The sequence below is a fragment of the Anolis sagrei genome, chromosome 11 (genome assembly GCF_037176765.1).
Source record: "Anolis sagrei isolate rAnoSag1 chromosome 11, rAnoSag1.mat, whole genome shotgun sequence".
In the NCBI taxonomy this organism is placed as follows: Eukaryota; Metazoa; Chordata; class Lepidosauria; order Squamata; family Dactyloidae; genus Anolis; species Anolis sagrei.
The window spans coordinates 3,902,261-3,917,833 of record NC_090031.1 but is presented as its reverse complement, the minus strand read 5'-3'; the positions used below and the strand labels follow the sequence as shown (position 1 = coordinate 3,917,833).

The 15,573-nt window shown below is 41.2% G+C and overlaps 1 protein-coding gene across 4 annotated transcripts in view; it reads left to right on the top strand.

Annotated features, from left to right (window-relative positions):
- NACC2 (NACC family member 2) overlaps window positions 1-15,573 on the top strand; it is a 62,824-nt gene that overhangs the window by 34,505 nt on the left and 12,746 nt on the right. For all 4 annotated transcript variants that reach the window (XM_060757496.2, XM_060757498.2, XM_060757497.2 and 1 more), the window contains exons 2-5: window positions 4,843-5,729; window positions 11,888-12,055; window positions 13,573-13,678; window positions 15,245-15,342. In XM_060757496.2, coding sequence (XP_060613479.2) covers window positions 4,910-5,729; window positions 11,888-12,055; window positions 13,573-13,678; window positions 15,245-15,342 — 1,192 coding nt within the window. In that variant the 5' untranslated portion in view covers window positions 4,843-4,909. The remainder of the gene's footprint in view (window positions 1-4,842; window positions 5,730-11,887; window positions 12,056-13,572; window positions 13,679-15,244; window positions 15,343-15,573) is intronic.

Below are 15,573 nucleotides of genomic sequence, written 5' to 3'. Positions count from 1 at the left end.
GACTCAGTACTAAGACCAGTTCTTGTTTGGATCACAAATAGGTCTCTTTGTGGGTCTTGATTTGGATCGTAGCTTAAACCGGACTCAATGTGGATTATAGTTTGGTATTGGTTGTAGTTTCAATTGGGGCACTGATTTGGATCATAGTTTAAATAGGGCTCAATACTAAAACCAGTTCTAATTTGGATCCCGATTTATGTCGGACTCTTGGTGACTTCTTTGGATCATAAATAGGTCTGTCTATGGGTCATAGCTTAAACCGGACTCAATATGGATTAAACATCAATATGATTCATTATGGGTATTGGTTGTCATTTCAGTTGGACCAATTGGGGCGCTGATTTGGATCGTAGTTTAAATAGGGCTCAATACTAAGACCAGTTCTAACTTGGATCCTGATTTATGTCGGACTCTTTGTGACTTCTTTGGATTACATATAGGACTCTCCGTGTGTCTTGATTTGGATCGTAGCTTGAACTGGACTCAATATGGATTATAGATCAATAGGATTCAGTATGAGTATTGGTTGTCATTTCAATCTGACTCAATTGGAGCACTGATTTGGATCGTAGTTTAAATAGGACTCAATACTAAGACCAGTTCTAATTTGGATCCTGATTTATGTCAGACTCTTTGTGACTTGTTTGGATGCAAATAGGACTCTCTGTGTGTCTTGATTTGGATCGTAGCTTAAACTGGATTCAATATGGATTATACTTTGGTATTGGATGTTGTTTCAGTCAGACTCAATCGGGACGCTGATTTGGATTGTAGTTTAAATAGGGCTCAATCCTAAGACCAGTTTTTATTTCGATCCTGATTTATGTCGGACTCTTTGTGACCTCTTTGGATCACAAATAGGACTCTCTGTGTGTCTTGATTTGGATCGTGCCTTAAACTGGACTCAATGTGGATTATAGATCAATAGGATTCAATATGGATATTGGTTGTCGTTTCAATTGGACTCAATTGGGGCACTGATTTGGATCGTAGTTTAAATAGGACTCAATGCTAAGACCAGTTCTAATTTGGATTCTGATTTATGTCAGACTCTTTGTGACTTCTTTGGATTGCAAATTGGTCTCTCTGTGGGTCGTAGCTTAAACCGGACTCAATGTGGATCCGATATGGGTATTGGTTGTTGTTTCAGTCGAACTCTATTGGGATGCTGATTTGGATGATGGTTTAAATAGGACTCAAAATATTGGTTCTAATTTGGATTCCTGATATTTTTTTATTATTATTATTATTATTATTATTATCATCATTATTATTATTATTATTGTTAGGACTTGATATTGGTTCTCATGTGGATCCTGGATGTGTATAGGACTCTGTTTTGAAACCAGTTTGGATTGTGCTTTAAACTGGATTCAATAAGTTACCGATGTGGATTGTAGTTTCGACTGGACGTCATAGAGGTGTTTGGATTGTGGGTTAAATAGACCTCAGCAGGGATTCTGGTTTGGATTGTGGTTTCAATTGGACTCAGTACTGGTACAGATTTGGATCGTAATTAAAATGGGACTCAATATCGGCACCAAACTGGATCCTACTTTCAACCAGACTCACTGTGATTAGGATGATAAATAAATAGGATTCAGTATGGGCATTTGTTTTGATTGTCGTTTAAATGGGACTATAAAAGTAGTGCTTCGGATTGTCGTTTGTATTGGACTCGGTCGAGATCGTAGTTTAAATTAGACTTAATATAAGTGCCACATAGAATCATAGTTTACATGAGTCCTGATTTGGATCCTAGTTTAAATCGGACTTATTATTGCTGCTGCATTTGGAGTTTGGAAGCATCCTTTGGGGTTTGTGCCGAAGTCCAGCTTCATTAACTCCCATAATAGGAAACCCCATAAGATCTCCAGGCTGTTGATGGGGTTGTCTATTGCACCCCAAGGGGGGAAAACATGCTGTGATGCTCCCTCGCTTTTCTGATTTAATGTGGGTTGTTTTTTAGGGGATGCCCTTCATGGCTGCGAGACGATCCCAAAATAGCTCTTGCTGCAGTTTTGATGCAACGTCGAGAAAGAGAAGCAACCCTTTGCAGCCAGGTGGGATCCCATGCCAATTGGGAGACCCCAAACACCAAGGGCCATATGGGGATTCTATAGGAACCAAGCATCCCTGTCTCTTTTCCGTCCTCCGTCTTTATGATATGATGCCAAACTACTGCAGTGTCGAGACATTTAAATGTGGCACAAAAACTTGCCACATTAAATCCCGGGAAAAGAAAAACACCTGTTTTTTACCATTTTCAAGCCTTTAGGGATTATTTACATTTTGGTTTATGGACTTTTTGGGGGTCGGTGAATTATTGCCCCAGAATTTGGGTGTTTCATCTCACTTTTGGGGTCAGGGGAATATTCGTCCCTATTGGATATAATGCAATGTTTCTCAACCTGGGAGTCGGGACCCCAGGGAGAAATCGCGAAGGGGTGGCAGAGGGGTCATCAAAGACCATCACAGTATTTTCTATTGGTCATGGGGGTTCTGTGTGGGAAGTTTGGCTCAATTCTATCATTGGTGGGGTTCAGGATGCTCTTTGATTGTAGGTGAGCTATAAATCCCAGCAACTACAACTCCCAAATGTCAAGGTCTGCTTTGGGTATTTGTGTCAAATTTGGTCCAATGAAAATACATCCTGCATATCAGATATTTACGATTCACAACAGGAGTAAAATTATTATGATTGGTTGGCCATCTGTCCACCTTGATTGTGCTTTTCCTGCATGGCAGGGGTTGGAATAGATGGCCCATGTGATCTCTTCCAGCTCTGTGATGGTGATCATGATGATGATGATGATGATGATGATGATGATGATGACGACGGATGGATAGCCATCTGTCTGGGATACTTTGATTGTGTTTTTCCTGTATGGTATATTGGGGTTGGACTGGATGGCCCATGTAGTCTCTTCCAACTCTACGATGGTGGTGGTGATGACGACGATGGTGGCTGGATGGCCATCTGTCAGAGATACTTTGATTTTGCTTTTCCTGCATGGCAGAGAGTTGGACTAAATGGCCCATGTGGTCTCTTCCAACTCTATGATGGTGGTGGTGGTGGTGGTGGTGGTGGTGACGATGATGATGATGGCTTGATGCCATCCATCAAAGACGTTTTGATTGTGCTTTTCCTGCATGGCAGATTGGGGCTGGACTGAATGGCCCATGTTGTCTCTTCCAACTCTATGATGGTGGTGATGATGATGATGGCTGGATGCTATCTGTCAGGGATGCTTTGATTGTGCTTTTCCTTCATGGCAGATTGGGGTTGGACTAGATGGCCCATGTGGTCTCTTCCAACTCTATGATGGTAGTGATGATGATGGCTAGATGCCATCTGTCAGGGATGCTTTGATTATGCTTTAATTTCATGGCAGATTGGGGTTGGACTAGATGGCCCATGTGGTGTCTTCCAACTCTATGGTGGTGGTGGTGGTGGTGGTGGTGATTATTATTTTTATTATTATTATTATTATGACAATGGCTGGATGGCCATCTGTCAGGGATACTTTGTGCTTTTCCTACATGGCAGATTGGGGTTTGACTGCATGGTCCATATGGTCTCTTCCAACTCTATGATGATGGTGGTGATGATGATGGCTGGATGGCTATCTATCTGGGATACTTTGTGCTTTTCCTGCATGGCAGATTGGCCTTGGACTGGATGGCCCATGTGGTCTATTCCAACTCTGTGATGATGATGATGATGATGATGATGATGATGATGATGATTGGATGCCATCTGTCAGGGATGCTTTGATTGTTCTTTTCCTGTATGGCATATTGGGGTTGGACTGGATGGCCCATGTAGTCTCTTCCAACTTTCTGATAGTAGTGGTGGTGAGGATGATGATGATGATGATGATGATGATGGCGGGATGGCCATCTGTCAGGGATGCTTTGCTTGTTCTTTTCCTGCATGGCATATCGGGGTTGGACTAGATGGCCCATGTGGTCTATTCCAACTGTGATGATGATGATGATGATGATGATGATGATGATGATGATGATGGCTGGATGGCCATCTGTCAGGGATGCTTTGCTTGTGCTTTTCCTGCATGGCAGATTGGGTTTGGACTGGATAGCCCATGTGGTGTCTTCCAACTCTATGATGGTGGTGGTGGTGGTGGTGGTGGTGGTGGTGGTGGTGGTGATGATGATGATGATGATGGTTATTATTATTATTATTATTATTATTATTATTATTATTATTATTATGACGATGGCTGGATGGCCATCTGTCAGGGATACTTTGTGCTTTTCCTACATGGCGGATTGGGGTTTGACTACATGGTCCATGTGGTCTCTTCCAACTCTATGATGATGGTGGTGGTGGTGGTGGTGATGATGGTGGTGGTGGTGGTGGTGGCTGGATGGCTATCTGTCTGGGATACTTTGTGCTTTTCCTGCATGGCAGATTGGGGTTGGACTGGATGGCCCATGTAGTCTCTTCCAACGCTCTGATAGTAGTGGTGGTGAGGAGGAGGAGGAGGAGGAGGAGGATTATGACGATGACGACGGTTGGATGGCCATCTGTCAGGGATACTTTGTGCTTTTCCTACATGACACATTGGGGTTTGACTACATGGTCCATGTGGTCTCTTCCAACTCTATTATGATGGTGGTGGTGATGATGATGATGATGGTGATGATGGCTGGATGACCATCTGTCAGGGATACTTTGATTGTGCTTTTCCTGCATGGCAGATTGGGTTTGGACTGGATAGCCCATGTGGTCTCTTCCAGCTCTATGGTTGTATTATTCTATGTCTCCTTTCTTGTTTCCGTTCTCGGTCTGACCCTGTGCCGCTTTCCTCTCTGCAGATGCGCCCTCCTTGTGACTCCGCTGCCTCTGCCGTGACCGCGTGAGGAGCCTTCCACCCCGGGCGCCATGTCGTCGCAGCTGCTGCACATCGAGATCCCCAACTTCGGCAACACGGTGCTGGGCTCCCTGAACGAGCAGCGGCTGCTGGGCCTCTACTGCGATGTCTCCATCGTGGTCAAGGGCCAGGCCTTCAAGGCCCACCGGGCCGTCCTGGCGGCCAGCAGCCTCTACTTCCGGGACCTCTTCAGCGGCAACAGCAAGAGCGCCTTTGAGCTGCCCGGCTCGGTGCCGCCCGCCTGCTTCCAGCAGATCCTCTCCTTCTGCTACACGGGCAAGCTGACCATGGCGGCCAGTGAGCAGCTAGTGGTCATGTACACGGCTGGCTTCCTCCAAATCCAGCACATTGTGGAGAAAGGCACCGACCTCATGTTCAAGGTCAGCTCCCCGCACTGTGACTCCCAAACCGCCACCGCCGAGGACCCCGGCTCCGAACCCCAAAGCCCATGCAACCCGCTGCAGGCTGCCCCGTACGCCGCTGCGGCCCCGCTCCCGCTTCTAGCCAGGGTCAAGCACGAAAACCTGGAGTTGCACCCCAAAAGGGGAGGCGGCGGTGGTGCCACCGACAGTGGGGGACCCCTGAGGCTGTCTCGGGTCTCGTATTACGGGGTGCCCGGCCTGGCTGCCCTCGTGCCCGGGGCTCCCACGGCAGGGCCGTACTCGCAAGGGGAGCGAACCAGCCCTGGAGCCAGCAGCCTACCCACAACCGACAGCCCCACGTCCTACCACAACGAGGAGGACGAGGAGGAGGACGAGGCCTACGACACCATGGCCGAGGAGCAGTACGGCGGGCAGCAGATGTACATCAAGGCCAGCGGCGGGTATGCCGGTAAGGTCCAAGCGCTCACTACCTTAATAAGTCGGATATTAATCATATTACTAATAGGGGTACACCCAGAAAACCCAAGCGCTCACTACCTTGATTAGGCATAAGAGGAAAGTGGGGTATCAGTACTATTTATTTATTATTTTATTTACGACATTTATAGCTCGCCTTTCTCAACTATACAGCGACTCATACTACTACTATTATTATTATTAGCGGGAGGTATGTTCATAAGGCCCAAACACTCGCTAGCTCAATTAGATATAAGAGGAAAGTGGGTATTAATTATAATACCATTATTATTAAGAGCAGGGGTACACCTGTAAGGCCCAAGAACTCGCTACCTCGATTAGGCATAACAGGAAAGTGGGATATTAATAATACTTCTACTATTGTTGTTGTTGTTATTATTATTATTAGCGGGGGTGCACCCGGATAACCCAATGCTCATTGCCTGGATTGGGCATAAGAGGAAAGTGGGATATTACCGTAATAATAATACTACTATTATTATTAGTGGGAGGTACGCCCATAAGGCCCAACACAAATAGTAATAACAGTATTATTTATAATATTGATATTATTTATAATAGTATTATTATTTGTAATAATACTAGTATTACTATTATAAATAATAATAATAATATAAATAATTATACTTTTATTACTATCATCTATATATATAAAATGCTCTGTGCATAATGAGTACCTTAAAAACAAAACAACCAATGGATGAAATCACACCAAATTTGGCAACAAAACGTCTCACAACACAAGGAGTGACCATCACTCAAAAAATTATGATTTTGTCATTTGGGAGTTGTAGTTGCTGGGATTTATAGTTCACCTACAATCAAAGAGCATTCTGAACCCCACCAATGATGGAATTGAATCAAACATGGCATACAGGACTCCCATGATCAACAAAATACTGGAAGGGTTTGGTGGGCATTGACGTTGAGTTTGGGAGTTGTAGTTCACCTACATCCAGAGATCACTATGGACTCAAACAGTGATGGATCTGGACCAAATTTGGCACAAGCACTCAATACGCCCAAATATGAACACAGATGGAGTTTGGGGAAAATAGACCTTGACATTTGGAAGCTGTAGTTACTGGGATTTATAATTCACCTACAATCAAAGAGCAAAGAGCATTCTGAACCCCATGAACAACAGAATCGGGGCAAACTTCCCACACAGAACCCCCATGACCAACAGAAAATACTTAAGGCCATCCAAGGCCATTTTCCAGATCAACAGACTGGACCACAGCAACGCGTGGCAGGGGACAGCTAGTTACATATATATCTGTATAGATATATAAGTATTAATATAGTTTATTAGTATCTATGGATCTCTATCTCTATGTGGGTATCTCTATGTAGATGTAGGTATAAATATATTTTATGGGTATCTGTCTGTGGATATCAATTTCTCTCCTCCTCCCCCCCCCCCCGTGTGTGTATGTGTGTGTGTGTGTGCGTGTGTATATGGGGGTATATATCTTATATACATATTGATATTCACACACACACACATATATGAGTATAAATATATTTTATGGGTATCTGTCTCTTTATGGATATTGATTTATCTATCTGTGTGAGCATGTGTGTGTGTGTGTATATAAATAAAAATATAATGTTCGTTTGTGGGATTAACAAAACTCAAAAACCACTGGGGGAATTGGCACCAAATTTGGACGGCATACAGCTAACAACCCAATGTATGTCCTTCACTCAAAAAAATTGATTTTGTCATTTGGGAGTTGTAGTTGCTGGGATTTATAGTTCACCTACAATCCAAGAGCATTTTGAACTCCACCAATGATGGAATTGAACCAAACCTGGCACACAACACTCCCATGAACAACAGAAACACTAGAAGGGTTTCATGGGCATTGACGAGTTTAGGAGTTGTAGTTCACCTATATCCAGAGAGCACTGTGGACTCAAACCATGATAGATATGGACCAGACTTGGCACGAAAATTCCATATGCCCAAATATGAACACAGATGACGTTTGGGGGAAATACACCTTGACATTTGGGAATTGTAGTTACTGAGATTTATAGTTCACCTACAATCACAGAGCATACAATCACAGAGCAATTCTATCGTTGGTTCAACCCCACCAACAATAGAATTGGGCCAAACCTCCCACACAGAACCCCCATGTGGGTCACAGAAACGCGTGGCAGGAGACGGCTAGTATATATATATGTGTGTGTGTGTGTGTATATATATATATTAGTATCTATGTATGGATATTCTCACACATACACATATATATATGGGTATACATATATTTTATGGGTATCCAGCTATGGGTATCTACTTATGTGTAGATATCTATCTGTGTAGATGCATACGGGTATAAATATGTTTTATATACCTTGGAAACTAAGTCGGGTCAGGCCTGGATGGCGCTTGGAGGGGAGTTGTAGTTACTGGGATTTATAGTTCACCTACAATCACAGAGCATTCTGAACCCCACCAAAGATAGAATTGGGCCAAACCTCCCACACAGAACCCCCATGTGGGTCACAGCAACACATGGCAGGGGACGGCTAGTATATATATATATATAGTATAGTATAGTGTGTGTGTGTATATATATATATATATATATACACACACACACACACACACACTAGTATGTATAGTATATATAGTGTGTGTGTGTGTGTGTGTGTGTGTGTGTGTGTATATATATATATATATATATATATATACATACATACACACACACACTAGCCGTCCCCTGCCACGCGTTGTCTATTTCCCCCAAAGTGTGTGTGTGTGTGTGTATTAGTATCTATGTATGGATATTTACACACACACACACACATATGGGTATACATATATTTTATGGGTATCCAGCTATGGGTATCTACTTATGTGTAGATATCTATCTGTGTAGATGTATATGGGTATAAATACGTTTTATATACCTTGGAAGCTAAGCTGGGTCAGGCATGGATGGCGCTTGGAGGAGAGACTGGCAAAAGCCCCTCTGGAGATTCCCTAGGAAAACCCTACAAAAGTCATGGGATCAAAGATTGACTACGACTTGAGAAGACCAACAACCAGGGGCTGTTTGTCCTCAGGGGTTGTTCCTTTGGGCCAAATTTCCCATTTTCTCATTGTCCTTCTTTCCTTCCTTCTTTCTTTTGGGATTAACTGGGGCAAAACAAGGGAGGGTTCCCGTTCTGCAGCGAAAGCACAACCTTAATCCAATGCCGCAGACAGGCTGTTTGCATTGATTTGACGCCTCAAATATTTTTGCTCCACTGTTAGAATCATAGCTAGGAATCTCGGATTGGCTTGACCAATATGAAAAATACAAACAGGGTTGCATCTTGTATATTATCTCATTTCTGCTGTTTGTGTTGCAAGCCTGAGTGTGAGCGCTTTGCCTTGTGGTAGGGCCGAAAGAATCAAATGGAGGCATTTTTGCTGATGAGGCAGCTTTCCTTGGCAATGCGGCTGTGATGGAGAATGTTTCCGCCTGAATTTACCCCATTTATTTGGCTTATAGTCCTCAAAGAAAACTGTTTAATGTCCCCGAGGACTTCTAGGTATTTCCAATTAGGGAAAAGATGCTCAGGGAGTGGGGTGGGGAATTAATATTTATAAATTCAGATCTTTTGCATGAATTATACTATTTTAATAATGATATTGTCATTATTACCATCATATTTATTAGTATTATATTATTCTTATTATTAACATCACTGTCATCATCATTTAATATGTATTATTATCATTATTTAATATTATTATTATATCATTATCATATTTATTATTTATTGCTATTATCATTTAATATACATTATCATTATTTAATATAATTATCATTCTATCATTATTATCATATTTATCATTTTGTCATTATTATCACTATCATCATTTAATATGTATTATTATTTAATATTATCATTATTACCATATTTATTATCATATTATTTTCATCACTGTCATCATCATTTAATATGTATTATTATCATTATTTAATATTATTATATCATTATCATATTTATTATTAACATATTACTATTATCATTTAATATGCATTATCATCATTATTTAATATAATTATCATTCTATCATTATTATTAACATATTTATTATCATATTATTATCATCACTGTCATCATCATTTAATATGTATTATTATCATTATTTAATATTATTATTATATCATTATCATATTTATTATTTATTACTATTATCATTTAATATGCATTATCATCATTATTTAATATAATTATCATTCTATCATTATTATCATATTTATTATCATTTTCTCATTATTATTATCACTATCATAATTTAATATGTATTACCATTATTTAATATTATCATTATTACCATATTTATTATCATATTATTATCACCACTATCATCATCATTTAATATGTATTATCAACATAATTATATAATCATCATCATTATTATCATATTATTATTATCACCATTATCATCATCTTTTAATATGTATTATTATCATTATATCTTTACTCTTATTATCGAATAGTTATCTATATGTAAAGCCACCTTGAGTCCCCTCCGGGATTGAGAAAGGCGAGGTATAAATGTGGCAAATAAATAAATAATATTGGATATTTATTATCATCATCATCATCATCATCATCATCATCATCATCATCATGTCATTATTATGATTTTTATTATCATGATTCTTTAATATTTATTATTATCATTATGTCCATAGCGTTGTGTTGGAGGACCTAGAAAATGCCTAGAGAAGATGCATTTTGTCATATAAATCCCGGTGCTAGGATAGATATGACAATTGATAGGAAAAAAGCAAACCTTCTATCCCATGTAGTACTCACTAAACCCTCTTCACAGTTTCAAGTATACAAAGCCAGAGTGGAAATCTCTAGGATTTTTCTCAGTCCTCCAAGTAATTCTATGGTATGCTGACAGTGACCACAAAGTTGACTTGGGTCAAGTTCCTAGTGTAGGAGGACCAGCTCTAGGTCTTCCAGTGCAATTCTATTATGTGTAGTTGGCCTGAAAGCTACCATAGAGGTGACTTGGGGTCAAGTTCCTAGAGAGGACAAACTGTTTTAAGTCTTCCATGTGATTCTAGTGTATGGTTTAAGTCTTTCATGTGATTCTAGTGTATGCTTCTCCTGAAATTACCATAGTGACTTGGGTCAGATTCCTAGAGAAGACCACCTCTTGGCCTTCCAGTGCAGCTCTATGATATTTTTCACTTGAATGACACCATAGTTGACTTTGATCAAGTTCCTAGAGAGGATTAACTCTAGGTCTTGCCTGAAAGCTACCAGAGAATAGACTTGGGGCATCTTCTTAGAGAGGACAAAGTCTTGTATGTAGTCCAGGTGATTCTAGGGTATGGTTTTCCAGAAATTACCATAGAGTTGACTTGGGTCAAATTCCTAGAGAGGATTAACTCTAGGTCTTGCCTGAAAGCTACCAGAGAATAGACTTGGGGCATCTTCCTAGAGAGGACAAAGTCTTGTACGTATTCTAGGTGATTCTAGGGTATGCTTCTCCAGAAATTACCATAGAGGTGACTTGGGTCAAGTTCCTAGAGAAGACCACCTCACAGCCTTCCAGTGCAACTCTATGATATTTTTCACTTGAACGACACCATAGTTGACTTTGATCAAGTTCCTAAGAGGATTAACTCTAGGTCTTGCCTGAAAGCTACCAGAGAATAGACTTGGGGCATCTTCCTAGAGAGGACAAAGTCTTGTACGTACTCCAGGTGATTCTAGGGTATTCTTCTCCAGAAATTACCATAGAGTTGACTTGGGTCAAATTCCTAGAGACGACTAACTCTAGGTCCTTCAACACAGCTCTGGTATGCTTAGTCTGAGATAGATAGAGTTGACTTGGGTCAGATTCCTAGAGAGGATCAACTCTAGTATTTCTAGAGGCGGCCAACTGTTGGTCCTAAAATGCAACTTGACCCAATGCAGAATATCGTGGGATTGTTTACTTCCTTTCACCTGGAAATGAAGCTTCGATTAATGCAGGCTGCAATGGTACTCTGCCTTGGTTGCTGCAGCACCACGCTTGCGGGCTCCTGCTCCGTTCAGGATGGCCGATACTCCCAATACGCCATTTCACGTCTTGTTTTCCTTTCTCCCCGAAAGGGCCTCCAGAGAAGCCGGAGCCGGTGCCCTTGGAGAGCCGATCCTGCGTCCTCATCCGCCGCGACTTGGTGGCCCTCCCAGCCAGCCTCATCAGCCAGATCGGCTACCGCTGCCACCCCAAGCTCTACTCCGAGGGCGACCCTGGCGAGAAACTTGAACTCGTGGCAGGTACGGTGAACTACAACTCCCATCATCTAGATAGATAGATAGATAGATAGATAGATAGATAGATAGATAGATGCAGTCTAGGATCGTATTGGCCTTTTTCGCTGCCTCATCACACCCTTGACTCAGGTTCAGCTTATGGCCTCTTAAGATCCCGTTCATTCATATAATGGCACTCATGTATATCCAATATTAGTATCGTATTCGCCTTTTTCGCTGCTGTATCAAACTCTTTATTCACGTTCAGGTTGTGTTCTCCTAATACCTCTTTCATACACGCACACATATATATAGAGAGAGAGATTGATTCACCTATGTATATCCAATATTAGATATAGATGTATATATATTTAGAGAGAGAGAGAGATGCGGCCTACAATCGTATTGGCCTTTCTTGCTGCCGCATCACACTCTTGTTTGTGGCCTCCTAAGACCTCTTTCATTCACACTCATGTATATCCAATATTAGTATGAGATATATGTATGTATGTATGTATGTATTTGTATTGGTGCAGCCTAGAATCGCAGTAGCCTTTTTTGCTGCCGCATCACACTCTTAACTCATGTTTAGATTGTGGTCTACTAAGACCTCTAGATCCCTTTCATGTATATAGATTGCTTCACTTATGTAGATGGTGTATTATATATGTGTGTGTGTGTGTATGTATATAGTATATGTATATCTGTATTGATGCATCCTAGGATCGTATTGGCCTTTTTCGCTGCCGCATCACATCCTTGACTCAGGTTCAGCTTGTGGTCTCTTAAGATCCCATTCATATATATATATACATATATATGTGTGTGTGTGTGTGTGTGTGTGTGTGAATGAATATATATAGGTAGGTAGGTAGGTAGGTAGGTAGGTAGGTAGATAGATTTACCTATATATAGGCAGATAGGTGTGTGTGTGTGTGTGTGTGTATATATATATATATAGGTAGATAGAATAGAATACCTATAGAATACCTATATATAGGTAGATATATATATAGGTAGATAGAGTACAATGTATATAGGTATAATATATATATAGGTAGGTAGGTAGGTAGGTAGATAGATAGATAGAGATATATAGATAGATAGGTATAGATATATATAGATATCTAGATATAGATATATAGATATAGTTTCACTCATGTATAACCAATATTACTATGATATGTGTGTGTGTGTATTGATGTGGCTTAGAATTGTATTGGCCTTTTTTGCTATTGCATCACACTCTTGACTCACATTCAGTTTGTGGGCTCTTAAAGCCCCTTTCATATATATAGGTAGATAGATATATAGTTTCACTCATGTATATCCAACATTAGTATGATATATGTGTGTGTGTGTGTGTGTGTTGATGTGGCCTAGGATCGTATTGGCCTTTTTTGCTGCCCCCTCGCACTCTTGACTCACATTCAACTTTGACTCCCAAATCCCTTTCACTTATTGTCAAGCCCTCCACCCAGATACTTCCCTCCTCCTCTTGATGCAGCCTGGCCTTTCTCGCTTCTCTGCCCCCTTCCCAGGCTCGGGCGTCTACATTACCCGAGGGCAGCTGATGAATTGCCACCTATGCGCTGGCGTCAAGCACAAAGTCCTCCTGCGGCGCCTCCTGGCCACCTTCTTCGACAGGTAAGCATATGGCGGAGGGAAGAAGCAGAGCCACACTGGAATGAGAAGGAAAGGAAGGCATCAGTGGGATCTTTGGAACTCCTTCACCTTCTCTTCCTTCTCCTCCTTCATTGTCATCTTCTCCTTTTTCTCCTTCTCTTCCTCCTCCATCATCACCTCTTCTTCTATCTTCTCCTTCTCCTCAATTGTCATCTTCTTCTCCCTCAGCTTCTATTCCTTCTCCTCCCTCTCTTCCTTTATCTTCGTCTTCTCCTTTTTCTCCTCCTTCTCTTCCTCCTCCATCATCACCTTCTCTTCTTCTCTCTTCTCCTTCTCCTCAATTGTCATCTTCTTCTCCTTCAGCTTCTATTCCTTCTACTCCTCCTCTTCCTTTATCATCATCTTCTCCTTTTTCTTCTCCTCTTCCCCCTCCATCATCACTTTCTCTTCTCCTCTTTCTCCTCCTCCTCCCCCTCCCCCTCAATTGTCTCCTTAATTTTTCCCCTTCAACTTCTCTTCCTTCTTCTTTTCCTCCTCTTCCTTCTCCATTTTTCTCCTCTCCTTTTTCTCCTTCTCTTCCTCCTCCATCATAACTTTCTCTTTTTTTCTCCTCCTCCTCCATTGTCATCCTCTTCTTCCTCTCCTCCTCTTCCTCCTCTGCCTTTTCTTTCTTCCCCTCCTCTTCCTCCATTGTCATCAGGTTCTCCTCTTCTTTCTTCTTTTCCTCCTTCTCCTCCTCCTCTTCCTCCCCTATATCTATCTATCTATCTATCTATCTATCTATCTATCTATCTATCTGTCTATCCATCCATCCATCCATTTGTCTGTCTCTATTTCTTCTTTTCTTCCTTCTCTTCTTTTTTCCTTATCTATCTATCTATCTATCTATTTGTCTATCCATCATCCATTCGTCTGTCTGTCTATCCATCCATCCATTCGTCTTTCTGTCCGTCCATTTGTCTGTCCTTTTGTCTATCTATCTGTCTATTCATCGATCAATCTATCAGTCTGCCTGTCTGTCTATCTTACCATCCATCCATCCATCCATTCGTCTGTCTATCTATCTATTTGTCTATCCATCATCCATTCATCTGTCTGTCTGTCTGTCTATCCATCCATCAATCCATCCATTCGTCTTTCTGTCCGTCCATTTGTCTGTCCTTCTGTCTATCTATCTGTCTATTCATCGATCCATCTATTGGTCTGCCTGTCTATCTATCTTACCATCCATCCATCCATTCGTCTATCTATCTATCTATCTATTGATCAATCTGTCTGTCCATCCATCCGTCTATCTATCCATCCATTTGTTTATCTGTCTATCTGTCTATCGATCCATTTGTCCATCCATCCATCTATATTTCTTCTCCTTCCTTTTTCTTCTTCTCTTTCACCATCACCTCCTCTTTCTTCTCCTCTTTCTTCTCCTTCTCTTCTCCTCCACCGTCTCCTTATCCTTCTCCTCCTCCATTTTTGCCTTTGTCTTCTTATCAATGGCTGTGGTAGAGGGAAGTGGGTGAATGGGATATTTTTTACCGCTGCTCTGCTCCTGACCTTCGGTTCCATTCTTCCTTCTTCCGGAAACAGGAACACTTTGGCCAACAGCTGCGGAACGGGAATCCGGTCTTCCACTAGCGATCCCAGCCGGAAGCCCCTCGACAGCCGGGTCCTTAATGCTGTGAAATGTAAGTGAGAAAATGGGCAGAAGTATGTGTGTGTGTGTGCATATATATAATTGTATATTATATATATTAAATTGGGCACTATTTGTGCCAAATTTGGACCAGTGAATGAAAATACATCCTGCATATCAGATATTTACTTTATTTATTTATTTAGTTGCAACATTTATACCCCCCCTTCTCACCCCAAAGGGCTTGCAAGATATATATACATACAATATATTATATTATTAT